General features: G+C 43.6%; 1 protein-coding gene across 1 annotated transcript in view; it reads right to left on the reverse strand.

Annotated features, from left to right (window-relative positions):
* The window catches only part of TNR (tenascin R), an 83,506-nt gene that overhangs the window by 19,711 nt on the left and 47,790 nt on the right, over positions 1-16,005 (reverse strand). Inside the window, exons 14-16 of the mRNA XM_032646626.1 lie at positions 13,692-13,835; positions 12,891-13,021; positions 11,859-11,991 (exon numbers count right to left, since the gene is read on the reverse strand). Of these exons, the coding sequence (XP_032502517.1) occupies positions 11,859-11,991; positions 12,891-13,021; positions 13,692-13,835 (408 nt within the window). The remainder of the gene's footprint in view (positions 1-11,858; positions 11,992-12,890; positions 13,022-13,691; positions 13,836-16,005) is intronic.

Below are 16,005 nucleotides of genomic sequence, written 5' to 3' on the forward strand. Positions count from 1 at the left end.
GCGGCCATGGCTCATGGGCCCAGCCACTCCGCGGCATATGGGATCTTCCCGGACCAGGGCACGAACCCATGTCCCCTGCATCAGCAGGCGGACTCTCAGCCACTACACCACCAGGGAAGCCCTAATCCGTTTTGAGTTTATTTTTGTGTATGGTATTAGGGAGTGTTCTAATTTCATCCTTTTACATGTAGCTGTCCAGTTGTCCCAGCACCACTTATTGAAGAGACTGTCTTTTCTCCATTGTATATTCTTGCCTCCTTTGTCATAGATTAGTTGACCATAGGTGTGTGGGTTTATCTCTGGGCTTTCTATCCTGTATAATTGATCCGTATTTCTGTTTTTGTGCCAGTACCATATTGTCTTGATTACTGTAGCTTTGTAGTGTAGTTTGAAGCCAGGGAGTCTGATTCCTCCAGCTCTGTTTTTTTCCCTGAAGATTGCTTTGGCTATTCGGGGTCTTTTGTGTCTCCATACAAATTTTAATATTTTTTGTTCTAGTTCTGTAAAAATTGCCATTGGTAATTTGATAGGGATTGCATTGAATCTGTAGATTGCTTTGGGTAGTATAGTCATTTTCACAATATTGATTCTTCCAATCCAAGAACGAGGTATATCTCTCCATCTGTTATCCATCAGTGTCATCTTTGATTTCTTTCATCAGTGTCACAGTATTCTGAGTACAGGTCTCTTACCTCCTTAGGTAGGTTCATTCCTAGGTATTTTATTCTTTTTGTTACAATGGTGAGTGGGATTGTTTCCTTAGTTTCTCTTTCTGATCTTTCATTGTTAGCGTATAGGAACGCAAGAGATTTCTGTGCATTAATTTTGTATCCTGCAACTTTACCAAATTCATTGATTAGCGCTAGTAGTTTTCTGGTGGCATCTTTAGGGTTATCTATGTATCTGCAAACAGTGATAGTTTGATTCCTTCTTTTCCAATTTGTATTCCTTTTATTTCTTTTTCTTCTCTGATTGCCATGGCTAGGACTTCCAGAACTATGTTGAATAATAGTGGCTAGAGTGGATATCCTTGTCTTGTTCCTGATCTTAGAGGAAATGCTTTCACTTTTTCACCTTTGAGAATGATGTTTGCTGTGGGTTTGTCATATATGGCCTTTATTATGTTGAGGTAGCTTCCCTCTATGCCCACTTTCTGGAGAGTTTTTATCGTAAATGAGTGTTGAATTTTGTCAAAAGTTTTTTCTGCATCTATGGAGATGATCACGTGGCTTTTTTTCTTCAGTTTTTTAATATGGTGTATCACATTGATTGATTTGTGTATATTGAAGAAGGCTTGCATCCCTGGGATAAATCCCACTTGATCATGGTATATGATCCTTTTAATGTGTTGTTGGATTTGGTTTGCTAGTATTTTGTTGAGGATTTTTGAATCTATATTCATCAGTCATATTGGTTTGTAATTTTCTTTTTTTGTAGTATCTCTGTCTGGTTTTGGTATCGGGGTGATGGTGGCCTCGTAGAATGAGTTTAGGAGTGTTCCTTTCTCTGCACTATTTTGGAAGAGTTTGAGAAGGATGGGTGTTAGCTCTTCTCTAAATGTTTGATAGAATTCACCTGTGAAGCCATCTGGTCCTGGACTTCTCTTTGTTGGAAGATTTTTTTTTAATTTATTCATTTTTATTTGTTTTTGGCTGCGTTAGGTCTTTGTTGCTGTGTGCAGGCTTCTCATTGCCGTGGCTTCTCTTGTGGCGGAGCATGGGCTCTAGGTGCACAGGCTCAGTAGTTGTGGCTCACAGGCTCTAGAGCACACGCTCAGTAGTTGTGGTGCATGGGCTTAGTTGCTCCGCGGCATGTGGGATCTTCCCAGACCAGGGTTTGAACCCGTGTCCCCTGCATTGGCAGGCAGATTCTTAACCACTGGGTCACCAGGGAAGCCCATGTTAGAAGATTTTTAATCACAGTTTCAATTTCATTACTTGTGATTGGTCTGTTCATATTTTCTGTTTCTTCCTGGTTCAGTCTTGGAAGGTTATACCTTTCTAAGAATTTGTCCATTTCTTCCAGGTGTCCATTTTATTGGCATAGAGTTGCTTGTAGTAGTCTCTTATGATGTTTTGTATTTCTGTGGTGTCTGTTGTACCTTCTCCTTTTTCATTTCTAGTTTTACTGATTTGAGTCCTCTCCTTTTTCTTGATGAGTCTGGCTAAAGGTTTATCAATTTTGTTTATCTTCTCAAAGAACCAGCTTTTAGTTTTATTGATCTTTACTATTGTTTTCTTTGTTTCTATTTCGTTTATTTCTGCTCTGATCTTTATGATTTCTTTCCTTCTACTAACTTTGGGTTTTGTTTGTTCTTCTTTCCCTAGTTTCTTAGGTGTAAGGTTAGATTGTTTATTTGACGTGTTTCTTGAGGCAGGATTGTATTGCTATAACCTTCCCCTTTGAACTGCTTTTGCTGCATCCCATAGGTTTTGGATCATTGTGTTTTCATTGTCATTTGGCTGCGTTGGGTCTTTGTTGCTGTGCGCAAGCTTCTCATTGCCGTGGCTTCTCTTCTGGCGGAGCATGGGCTCTAGGCGCACGGGCTCAGTAATTGTGGCTTACAGGCTGTAGAGCACAGGCTCAGTAGTTGTGGTGCACAGGCTTAGTCTCTAGGTATGTTTTGATCTCCTCTTTGATTTCTTCAGTGGTCTCTTGATTATTTAGTAACGTATTGTTTAGCCTCCATATGTTTGTGTTTCTTATGTATTTTTCCCTGTAATTTACTTCTAATCTTATAGCGTTGTGGTTGGAAAAGATCCTTGATATGATTCCAAATTTCTTAATTTTACCAAGGCTTGATTTGTGATCCAATATGTGATCTATCCTGGAGAATGTTCCATGTGCACTTGAGACGAAAGTGTAATCTGCTGTTTTTGGATGGAATGTTCTATAAATATCAATTAAATCTATCTGGTCTATTGTGTCATTTGGTTGGAGCATTTAATGCATTCACATTTAAGGTAATTATCAATATGTATGTTCCTATTACCATTTTCTTAATTGTTTTGGGTTTGTTTTTGTAGGTCCTCTTCTTCTCTTTAGTCGCCCACTTAGAGAAGTTCCTGTAGCATTTGTTGTAGAGCTGGTTTGGTGGTGCTGAATTCTCTTAGCTTTTGCTTGTCTGTAAAGCTTTTGATTTCTCCATTGAATCTGAATGAGATCCTTGCTGGGTAGAGTAATCTTGGTTGTAGGTTCTTCCCTTTCATCACTGTAAGTTTATCATGCCACTCCCTTCTTGCTTGTAGAGTTTCAGCTGAGAAATGAGCTGTTAACCTTATAGGAGTTCCCTTGTATGTTATTTGTCATGTTTCCCTTGCTGCTTTCAATAATTTTTCTTTGTCTTTAATTTTTGCCAATTTCATTACTATGTGTCTTGGTCTGTTTCTCATTGGATTTATCCTGTATGGGACCCTCTGCACTTCCTGGACTTGGGTGGCTATTTCCTTTCCCATGTTAGGGAAGTTTTCAACTATAATCTCTTCAAATATTTTCTTGGGTCCTTTCTCTCTCTCTTCTCCTTCTGGAACACCTGTAATGCGAATGTTGGTGCGTTTAATGTTGTCCCAGAGGTCTCTTATGCTGTCTTCACTTCTTTTCATTCTGTTTTCTTTATTTTGTTCTGCTGCAGTGAATTCCATCAATCTGTCTTCTAGGTCATTTATCTGTTCTTCTGCCTCAGTTATTCTGCTATTGATTCCTTCTAGTGTATTTTTCACTTAATTTATTGTATTGTTCATCTCTGTTTGTTTGTTATTTAATTCTTCTAGGTGTTTCTTCTTTAATTCTTCTAGATCTTTGTTAAACATTTCTTGCATCTTCTCGATCTTTGCCTCCATTCTTTTTCCGATGTCCTGGATCATCTTCACTATCATTATACTGAATTCATTTTCTGGAAGGCTGCCTACCTCCACTTCATTTAGTTCTTTTTTTCTGGGGTTTTATCTTGTTCCTTCAACTAGTACATCGTCCTCTGCCTTTTCATTTTGTCTATATTTCTGTGAATGTGGTTTTCATTCCGCAGGCTGCAGAATTGTAGTTCTTCTTGCTTCTGCTTTCTGCCCTCTGGTGGATGAGGCTATGTAAGAGGCTTATGCAAGCTTCCTGATGGGAGGGACTGGTGGTGGGTAGAGCTGGGTGTTGCTCTGGTAGACAGAGCTCAGTAAAACTTTAATCTGCTTGTCTGCTGATGGGTGGGGCTGAGTTCCCTCCCTGTTGGTTGTTTGGCCTGAGGAGACCCAGCACTGGAAGCTACAGGCTCTTTGGTGGGACTAATGGCAGACTCCAGGAGGGCTTATGCCAAGGAGTTCTTCCCAGAGCTTCTGCTGCCAGTGTCCTTGTCCCTGTGGTGAGCCACAGCCACCCCCTGCTTCTGCAGGAGACCCTCCAACACTTGCTGGTAGATATGGTTCAGTCTCCTATGGGGTCACTGCTCCTTCCCCCTTGGTCCTGATGTGCACAGTACTTTGAGTGTGCCCTCCAGGAGTGGAGTCTCTGTTTCCCCTGGTCCAGTCTAAGTCCTGCAAGCAAATCCCACTAGCCTTCAAAGTCTGGTTCTCTGGGAATTCCTCCTCCCATTGCCAGAACCCAAGATTGGGAAGCCTGACGTGGGGCTCAGAACCTTCAGTCCAGTGGGTGGACTTCTGTGGTAAAATTGTTCTCCAGTTTGTGAGTCACCCACCCAGCAGTTATGGGATTTGATTTTATTGTGATAGCGCCCCTCCTACCATCTCACTGTGGCTTCTCCTTTGTCTTTGGATGTGGGGTATCTCTTGTGGTGAGTTCCAGTGTCTTCCTATAGATGATTGTTCAGCAGTTAGTTGTCATTTCACTGCTCTCGCAAGAGGGACTGAGAGCATGTCCTTCTGCTCCGCCATCTTGAGCCAGTTTCCTGGCTTTCTTTTAATCTGTTGAACATGGCAAAGTTATTCCTCCCTAGAGTTGTAGTAATTACTCTTCTCTAGGCTTGGAATGCTTTTCTTGTGTACTTCACTCTCATCTTGCAACTCCTGGCTGAAATGTCTCAGCTCAAAGAGAGGCCTTTCCTGACCACCCCAGTTGAGGCCAGGGTCTGCGATGGGGGGAGATAGTGGCAAGTGAGTCCCAGTGCAGAGGCAGGAATTTGAACGAAGCCTGGATCAGACCCACTTGCTTATCTTGGAGAGCCTCCCAAAGAGGCAGGAGGCAACTGGGATGCCCCCTGGGGACAGAGATGTTGGTGGCAGGCATTTTGAGGAGCCTGTCCTACAACAAGGACACTGATGCTGGCAAGTGCCATTTTGGAATCCTCCTTCTAGCCTATTAGCACCAGGGGCTTACCCGCCCACCAGTGGTCTGGCACTAGCCTTGGATCCCCTGGACTACACAGCTAGCCTCGCCAGAACCTGGCCCTGTCCACCATGGGCCAGCAACCGCCACATGGGTCAGGGCCAGGCAGCCAACCATGCCAGAGGCCAGTCCCACCTACGAGCATACCCACAATAGTCAGCCCTGCCACAACAGAAGGGCCCACACAGCCCATGTAGGGGGAACTTCTAGAGTTTATAGCTCTGGTGACCAGAGAGCAGTGTGCTGCTGGGCCCCATAGGACATCTCCTACATAAGGCTACCAGTCCGAGATGGGAAACATAACTGACCTACTTAATACGTAGAAATGAAAATAGAGAATGAGGTAAAATTAGAAGACATAGGAGTATGTTCCAATGAAAGAACAAGACAAAACCTCAAAAGAACTAAACAAAGTGGAGATAAGCAATCTGCCCAGTAGAGTTCAAGGTAACAATCATAAAGATGGTTGATGAACTCAGGAGAATGAATGAATACAGTGAGGAGTTTGACAAAGAGTTAGAAAATATAAAGAAGACCCAAACAGAACTAAAGAATACAATAACTAAATTAAAAAAAAAAAACAAACACTAAAAGAAATCAACAGTGGATTAGATGATACAGAGGAACAGATCAGAGAACTGGAAGACAGAGTAGTGGAAATTACCCAAGCTGAACAGAAAAAAGAAAAATAATTTAAGAAAATGAGGATAGTTTAAGAGACCTCTGGAATGACATTAAGTGTACTAACATTCACGTTATTGGGGTCCCAGAAGGAGAAAAGAGAGAAAAGGGGGCAAAGAACTTATTTGAAGAAATAATAGCTGAAAACTTTCCTAACCTGGGAAAGGAAAGAGACATCCAAGTTCAGGAAGGACAGGGTCCCAGACAAGATGAGCCCAAAGGTCCACATCAAGACACTTTATAATTAAAATGGCAAAAATTAAAGAGAAAGAATTTTAAAAGCAGCAAGTGAAAAGAAACTAGTTTCATACAAGGGGACTCCCATGAGACTTTCAGCTGACTTTTCAGTAGAAGCTTTTCAAGCCAGAGGGTGTAGTGTGATATATTCAAAGTGATAAAAGGGAAGAACCTATGACCATAGTCTACCCAGCAGGCCTATCTTACTGATTTGAAGGCGAGATAAAGAATTTTATGGACAAACAAAAGCTAAAAGAGTTCAGCACCACTAAACTGGCATTACAGGACATGTTAAGAGACTTCTTTAAGTGGAAAGGAAAAGACCATTATTAGAAACATGAAAATTACAAAAGGAAAAATCTCACTGGTAAAGGCAAACATACAGTAAAGGTAGTAGATCAACCACTTATAAAGCTAGTAGGAAGTTTAAAAGACAAAAGTAGTAAAATCACCTATATTCACAATAAGTAGTTAAGGGATACACAAAACAAAAAGATGTAGAATATGGTGTCAAAAACATTAAACGTTGGGGGAGGTTAAAAAAAGCACAATGTAGTGTTGACAAAAGAACAGATAAATAGAGCATGGAATAGAATAGGAGTTCAGAGACAGAGCCATGTATATATGCGAATTTAGTATACAATACAGCACCACAAATCAGTGGAGAATAGATGGACTATTCAGTAGAAGATGCTGGGGAAATTGGCTCACTGTATCCCTACTTAATACTGTGTACAAAATAGACTAGATATACAAATAAATCCAGTAAGTGAATAGAAGGATATATAGAAAAATATGTTTGTGTCCTACAGGCAAGGGAAAGATTTTTTTAAGAAAGACTTCAAAAGTTCAAATAATAATAGCTAATACTTATCTAGCACAGAAACCCTGATGGACAAAGGAGAAGGTGGGCCTCTCCTTTTAGGGGTTTGCTTGTCTCAGTGAAGTTTACTCAGAGCTGTTTCCTCAGCTCTGCTCAGAGCTGTTTCTAAGTAGTGGAGCGGAGAGAAGCCCCTTCAGTTCCCTACTCTGGTGTGGGGAAGTGTGGCGTATATAGGAGTAGATTGCAATGAACAGTGGTCATCAGGCTTTCCTTGCCCATTGATAACTATGTGGACTTGCGTGGTCCACCACCTATTGTTCCAGAACCTAGGGTTTGCCCATTTTCCTTAATTTTCACAACCTCAAAAACTGAAGCTTGTGTTAGAGTACACTCCCGGAGTTTTCCTTAAAAGCCCCAGAGAGCAGCTCAGCCTGGCTTTGGAAGAGCAGGGACGGAAGCACAGGCAATAAAGAAAACTTCTCATTACCCATCTCTGGGGGCTTCTGAAAATGATTGTCTTCGCTTGACCTCAAGGTCAAGACAACCAGTTTTATTGTATTCACTGTCTCGGAGGACAAGCTTTAGCGAGCGCCTTGTTTGCTTCTTATAGTATTAAAATAGACAACGAAATTGGCTTCTCAGAAGATCATTTCACAAAGTCCCTGTTGCTCTGTGGGGAATATTTGTTTCCTCATTTATATTCATGTTTCTAAAAGACAAGTAGACCTTGAATGAAATTTCAGGCGACAGTAAATTATAAATAATGTGTCCATATTTTTTTTTCTCTTCCATACTACTTATATTTAATTCCCCCCAGAGTCTTGTGCAAACACCAGAGACAAGAGGACAGGAAGCTATTAACATGATGGAAAAAATGAAATGGGCTTATGTTATATGGCAGGAATGCAACAAGGGGAGACATCTTGATCAAAGGAGTTTTTTGAGGTTTTGTGGGAGCCAGTTCTTCCCTTTTGTCTCTCTCTCTTTTATTTTTATTTTATGTTTTGTAACATCTCAACTTTTTTCTAGACCCTTAAGTAGGCATCTACTTGAAATGAGTCTCTTTACTTGGCCCACCCAGGACAAGATGAGGGCTTGTCAATGGATGGAGGCCACTTTGGGGTCCAGCTTTAAGCTCTTTTGTTCCCTAAGACACAACATAAAAAATGCTTAGAAAGATCAGCTGAGATCAGCCTGTCCTAAGAATAGGATGCTGATAAGTGGAAAGCTCAGGTACTGTCAGTGAAGTCAGAAAGGATGCCAGTTATTAGAATGAAATTAGCCTCTAAATCCATCAGCCCTGGTTTGCCATAACATAGGATGCTCTGGTGTTCCTCAGCCCTCTTGCCCAGCAGGAGTGATTCATGGGGTTCAGGCCAGCAGGCCTCCAATCTTTCGAGTAAGGGAAGATACTCTGCTCTTTGTTTTTGTTTCTTTCTCTTTTCCTCTCCCTCTCTCTCTCTCTCTCTCTCTCTCTCTCTCTCTCTCTCTCTCTCTCTCTCTCTCTCTCTCTCTCTCTTTTAAGCAAGTGACAGGATCCTGCCGACAGAGCTTGCAGGGTACACTATGTGGCTTCAGAGGTGTGAAGGGAATAAGCGCTGCTCCTGATGGAGGGGCAGGAAGAGGATGGTTTGGGATGTGCTGAGTGTTGGGGGTGCTCAGAGAAGAGCAGAATCAGACCTGAGGCGCTGCTGCCCCAACCTCTCTTCCCAGAGGAAGCCCACTCTCAGGGCATCTCAGGAGATATACGGGCAGACAGGGGAGTTCTGGGATGAGAAACACCTGGGCGCCCAGGTGCCGGAGGCCTCTCTTTTCCCAGACTCCTTGTAAAGGAGTCTAGTTCATGCCACCTATCAAGTAAACCCCAATCCTCTTCTTGAGGACATCTCCACCCCCATACTTAGGAAGCTGGTACCCTTGTACTCTCTTCTCCTTTAATAAAATTTGCTTTTTTGGTGGGGCAATTGGAGGATGGGGGTAGAAAAGGGGGAGGGCGTGGCGCAGGCAATGAGGACTCATTAATATTGACACCCAGATGACTCTGTAGGCTTTGTGTAATTTATTCAGGGAAATTTGCATGTGGGGTGGCAGAAAGAGCCTGCAATCAGAGGGACGCTGGGCATCATACCCTGCAGGCAGTACCTTTTTGCCTGTGTCTTCCCTTTGAAGGATACTGAGAATCCTCTCCTCCTAGAGCTTTCTTTAACCAGAAACCCCTCTTCTGTGCTCTGCAGCTGGGATTTAACTATTCCACTCAACCACCGTTTATTATGTCTGCTATGTGCCAGGCTTTGTGCAAGGTGATGTCACATGCATTACTTCTGTCCCTGAACTTTTCAATTCTGTAACTGGTCAGTTCAGGGGGTTCTGGTAAATCTCCAAGACAAAGCCAGCAGGGTTTGGTGTGCATCAGTGATTGAGATTTAAATTTGAGCTTTCCAGTAAAACTCTGTGAAAACTTCTAAACGTGGACCCATCTTTGCCATGTACCACTGTAGTTGTAGTAGCAAGTCCTTCTCTGATTCCCCAAACTGCTTGGAGCAACTCGGGCAGTAACTTACATTGATGGTACAGGCAAGTGGGCTCTTCAGTGTTCTCCTTTCCGAGGGGTATTGGTCATGCTGAAGTCGCCCAGTGTCAGTTGAAGTCTCATACAAACAAACGAAGAAATACCTAAATACATCCTGATGGTCCCCCTGTGCTGTCCTCCGAACAAAGCCACTCCCCTGGGCTCTTCCCCAGATTTCCACGAATTGTCAACCCTCTGTTTATTGGATCTTGCTGGGCCCCGAGCTGGATTTGGGATTCTAACTATTGCACACCCTCTGGAGGCAGCTTCGTCTAAGAGAGGCCAGCGGTGGGCACAGAAGCTGGCATATTTTACAGCCCAGGCAGACCTGGAGCAAGGCACAGCTGCAAGATACTGCAGAAACCTCAGGCGTATTGCCGTCCTGCTCACAACCACTAGCTGTGGCGTTACCAGGATGGGAATTGAAAGCTCATACTACACTGAGCAAGCCTTGAAACCCATGCATTTTTGGAATGAAATGATTAGTTTAGACCTAATAAATATGCAGATCAGGGGCTCTGTTTATGTTTCTGTCATCTGTATTTGTTTTAGGGGAAGGAAAATTTTAATTCAGTGAAAAATCTCCAATCCATGGGTCTTAGAGTGGTGGCTTAGGAAAGGAAAGCCTAGAGGACCCTTTAATTAACCTGTGAATGTGCAGGGAAGAGCTTGACCAAGAAGAGGGTGATGCCTTGGTTCTGAGATAAGATACCCCTAGAAAGGTCATGGAGTGTGAGTGTAACAGACTTCAGCCCATAAAAGAGATCAAGTGTCCTCCAAATTCCACTTGTCAAGGACCCATCTTGGACTTATTTCTTGGTTGTGTGAGCAAGGTTTATTTTTATTTTTTAATTAAAAATTATTTTTCTGATTAATGTGCTCATTGTTGACACTTTGCAAGATATTGAAAAGTATAAAACAGAAAGAAAAAGGGGACTCATTCATAATCTCACTACCCTAAAGAATCACTAGCGATGTTTTAATGTATTTGATCCAGTGTCCTGCTTTGTTATTCAGAACAAGTCTAGTCGGGGAGGCACCTGGGTAGGGATGGGGGAATTTCTGTCACTTCTCTCTGGTGATGGGAGGATGGGCTCTGGGGTGTGGACAGCAATCCAATCACCCTGGTGCTCTAAGACGGCAGGCAGAAGTGTGTCTCGGGATAAGGAACGTGCCTACACTTGCCCCACACTGTGTAGAGCCAACCCCCTCCGAACATGGGAGGGGGAGAGAATTCAAGGTCTGGACTGGGCAGTCCCACATTACAGACTGTAGAGAGGTACCGTGGGAAGTGTTAGAAAGGGTTGTTAACAGCACAGACCCCAGAGGCAGAACAACTGGGGGTCAATCCCAGGTCTCCTCCTTGAGAGCTGTGAGATCTTAGGTGAGTTACCTCACCTCTCTGTGGCCCAATTTCCTCATCTGTAAATAAGGATACTAGAACATACCTCACAGGCTGTCATGAGAATTAAATAGTACACGTAATGCAGTTAGAACAGCAGTGCCTGTCAGATAGCTCTCAAAGGTCAGGTGTTAGTTTATTTCCTGTTGTACACATTAGGACACCCTTATCCCTTAAGGGCATTTCCAGTATCTTCTGCTGATACTTAAATCAGGGAAAGCAGGAAGAATGCTGGATTTAGAAGGAGAAGACCTTGGTTCAAGTTCTGACCCAGCCACTTACTACCATGTAAGTTATTTGATCTCCATGCACCTGAGTTTCATCATCTGAGATGAAATGGGGATAATAAGGCCCTTCTCACCAGTTGTTATAAGGATGAGTTGAGACCATAGAAATGCAAAAGTGCTTTGTGTGTGGAGAAGAACCACAGTTTTAATATTGGGGCTTTACTCTTGTGACTTTTACTAGGTGAATCTGATTACAGGCAGCAGAGGAAGGAAGGAGGGAAGGACCAACTGTGCTGGAAAGACCCTTGCAGAAAATCTAAACAGGAGCCTGCTCTCTTACTTGGTGCACTTAGTTGGTGCAGGTGGACCAGGACTTTGCACTGCTGGCTCCTGTGGTTGCCTTGGTAGTGAGAGTTTCCTGGCAGGGCCTTGGAAGGCAGGAGTGGAGGGAATAATTATTATCCTTTGCAGGAAGAGGCAGTTGAGTTTCTCTGATGGGCTCCTCCCTGGCCAAGTCTCAGCAGAGGCAGCCGAGGAGCCAGACGCCACCCAGGGGAGGAGAAGGCATCAGGGTGGCAGGAAATCTCTCACCTGTGGTGAAGGCGGTGGAGGTGATGCCGCTCCGCTCGGTGTCCTGGGCCGCCTGCAGGAGCACCGTGTAGTCTGTGCTCTCAGACAGGCCCTCCAGTCGTATCCACGTGTCCTCCGCATCCACAATCAGCTCCTGTGGGATAAGCGGAGGCGGGAGGTGGAAAGGGCTGAGCAGAGGGGTCACCATGGAGGGTAGTGGGGAAGGGAAGTTCAGACCTCAAGGTCGGTATCGCAGTGGCCATTTTTATCCTCTCCATCCCACATTATGTAAGAAGGAAACCGTTCCAATAAGCAGGGAAAACAGCTCCTATGTGAGACTGAGGCCAGCTCCTATCTCACGGATGCACACTGGGAGAAACTCAGGCCCGGCATTATTGAACCCGGTGGTTTTCGGATTGCACAGGGTCTCCTGGAGCCCTGAGATGCAGGAACCCAGGCTTCCCTCTTCCACATCCAACAGACTAGCTCTACTTAAATCTATTCTCTGTATTTGGCTTCTGAATATGATTTCACTTTTAAAAAGGATTCCACTGTTAACACAAATTTGACAACCCGTGCTCTAGGTGAACTGTTTCAACTGGTCACCTAAAACCGAGATTTGTCATCTCTATTGCGGGCTATATAGATGTAGCCTTTATAATGCTTATCTAGAGGCATATGAGACTGTCCAGTTTGGTATCCAGCTCATGTTTGCTTGGCCCTGTTAGTGAAAAACCGTTCCACTACTGCGTACTTATATTGCCTTGGAAGCTGGTGCGTCATCATATTGGTCGCATCCCCACACCTAAGTGAAGTGGCAGGGTAGATGCCCCCATTACCTAGAGGAGAAACTGAGGCTCAGAGAGGTTGAGTGCTTTGCCTCAACTTGTATGGAGAGTAGTAGTGGAGGCAAGACTAGCACCCAAATCGCTGGCTTGCAGATGAGGGCTCTTTCCTCAACAGCACGCTAGGTATCCATAGTGGCAAACCTAGCTTGTTCCCTCGTGGATTGCTGGACACCAACGGTCTTTCCCCTTTCCAGAAAAATCTCACCTTGCGGCTTCCGTCGGTGGATTTGTAGGTCAAGATGTAATTCTCAGTCTCTGCTCTGGGAGGCTGCCAGGAGATCAGGGCACTTTGTCTGGTGACTTCACTTGCTGTCAGATTGGCAGGAGCGTCCAGGACTGAAGAGAGGAGAAAACGCCAGTAGTGCCTGCCCCTCTATCTCCTTCCTCTTTGATTCCAGGCATGTAGATCAGTCTGTCTATCTATGTGGTCTCTGGGCTGCTCACATGCTAACCCCGGTTCTAGCTTGGACAGGAGCCTAAAGGGCAGTCCTGGGTCAGAAGGTAATCGTCATGTCATGATCATTCCTGCAGCTCTTCCCCCTTCCCTCACCTGACCCTCCGGGCCTACATGTGATATCTTCCGATCTGACCCTCTAGGTCTGAAATCATGACCTTATTAAACCTGCATGTGTGTGAGTTCACTCTTGAACATATAACATTCCCACATCTATACCGTTGTCTACTGTTCTCCTGGCCATGACCGTACCCAGCAACTCCCTCCCCAATATTAAGCTCTTTAATATCTGTCAGATTTTTCCGGGCCAGATGCATTCTCAGTACTGGCCTCTGTTGGCCTGGTTGTACTGCTGTCAGCCAGACCCAGGAAGAGAGCTGCAACTCACTTTCACTGGCATTTGGGCGGCAGTTAACTAAAATAAGGATAGCTCACAGCTGCAATGTCCAAAACCTATAGACTATAATCTAGTTGAGCACATGGAAACTGATCATTTTCAGGATCACTAAAAGCCTCTCAGGATACTAGATATGAAGCTGACCATGTACTCACGGGTAGAGAAGTTGGTGCTGATGGCGCCACTGGTGAGAGGCCCACTGGCGGCATACATAGTGACGGTATAGTGGGTCCTAGGAAGCAGGTCAACAAGCTGGAATTCCTCACGGTCTCCATCAACCAGGATGGTCTCTCCAGCAACTGAAATCAGATGGTTATGGATAAGGAATGAATAAGGCTCTTCAACTTAGGAAAAACCTATCAAATCCAAAGGCATTTCATAAAGATGCAATATTAGAGAATTTTGGAAAAAATCTTTTCGAGGTTATTGAGCTTAGCATTTTATTCCATACAAAGCTCCCCTCTCTTCTTGTTTTGCATCTTAATTGAGAAATTATTTGGAGGCCAAATATAAGTATAACTTCTACTCGGGTCTCTGGAGTTACAAGGATAAACCAAATCCTTTGTCTACCTGACCTCTTCCTGCCCCCCACCCTTCCTAGTCAAGTCTTCTCTCTTCTAGACTGAGAAAATTCAGCCCCCGGTCCCCATTATATGTATGTGATGATTCTAAAACTGTCACAATCCTGGCTACCTTTCTCTAAACGAGTAGCAGTCTATCAGTGTCCCTGCTGAAATACAAAACTCAGAAGAGAACTGAAAACAAGCATTGAGATTGTTTCATTACAATACACTGTAACGTCAGTACATTGTCAGTTTTCATTGTACTGACAATGGAAGAAACAGGGTCAGTCTCTGCTTCTATTTGTGCCAATTATGTATATTAATCCATAGGTTTTGAGGCAGTCATGGGATATTGTTATCACATGCTGAGATTATTATTCATCAGAGATCTTGTTTATAACCCACTCCCCAGCCTTACCTTGTGTAGTTGGTTTTAGTTGATTTTTTGCACCCATGGGAAGAGCTTTGCATTCATTTCTACTGCATTTTGCCTTGTTGACTGAGTTTTGGGCCACTGTTTCAGTTTATTAAAATATACGTGAATTTGGCTTCTGTTGATCACAGTTTTGCCTTTTGGAAGAGCTCACATAATGTCTCTATTTCATTAGTATCTACCTTTGCATATGCTGCCAACAGTCAGCATCACTACAGCAGTTCCTCAAACTCCCCACTCTCTCTCTCCATACAGGGTACTGTTCTCCTTGGAACGCCCCTTCTTCTCCTATTCTCTTTGTCTTTAACTTTATCTAAGATCTGCCTTCTTTCTTCCCCTCAACACCTTCACCCCAAATCACAGTGGCCCATCAGAGGTGGCACACTGGTGTGTTGTGCTTGCCCAAATCCTGACACTGCCCACGTTGGGTTGTAACTCTTTACTTGCCTGCATCATCACCAGAAGTGAGTTCTGCAAAGACAAGAACTCATGTTTGGTCTCTGAATCATTATAGCCTTAGAGAGTGCATGGCACATGGGAGGGCAGCAAAAGTAGTTGTTGAATGAATGGAAATTAATGGCTATGATGGAGCTCTGTGCTTCGTATCTGTGAGCAGGTGCATCTGACTGCCTTAGGGGAATAATGGAGATAGTGTTGAAACTAAGGCTTAAAGGATGGGTTTACTAGGCAGATAAGTAGGGAGAGCGTTTCCTGGTAGAGGAAAGAGCATGTGCACGGTGGTTTGAGAAGGCAGGTGAGAATTAAGAAATGCAGGGTCATAACGTGCAAGGAGGAGTGGTAGGGGTTGAAGTGGCTTTTGCATGCACACAGGGAGGTTAGGATGTATCCATAGTAATGATACTCATTCTCTGAGGAGGGTCAATCATTCAATCAGCTATGTAACTCCAAATGTGGTCCACCATGTATTTTTCCATCTAAGTGGTAAGTGGGTCTTTGTAATGCCTTGCTGAGATACTAATGTGCTCTCAGACTTGCCGATTAAAAAAAAAGGACATAAAGTGGTTTTGGTGAAACTCATACTTAGTGAACCTGTGCTGGTATGTAGTAATCACTGATTCCCTTCCAGCTTATTTAATAGTCTGTTTTGGTTTTTACTTTCCCAAGCTTTGACAATCAGTTTACTTTTCAGCTTACAGAATTGACTTAATCTGTCATTTTTGAAAATTAAGACATCTGCCTGCCTTCTCTCTTCTGGTATCTTTGTTCTCTGGATTCCTGCCTATAACCCACAATATTCTGTGAGCACATGTATAATTTAGGCAGGGAAATAATTTTCCTTGGCTTAGGAACTTGAATTACTCAACACTGTTTTGCTTTGGGCTTCTCTGTTCAACTTCAAATAGCGTTAAGGTGAACAAGTAAGGTGAAGAAGACGGTGCAACTCAAGATTTCCTGTGGGCTCAACCTTTTGGGATGGATATGAGTAGAGAAGATCAAAGCAACAGAAGAGCT

The sequence above is a fragment of the Phocoena sinus genome, chromosome 1, assembly GCF_008692025.1.
Source record: "Phocoena sinus isolate mPhoSin1 chromosome 1, mPhoSin1.pri, whole genome shotgun sequence".
NCBI lineage: Eukaryota > Metazoa > Chordata > Mammalia > Artiodactyla > Phocoenidae > Phocoena > Phocoena sinus.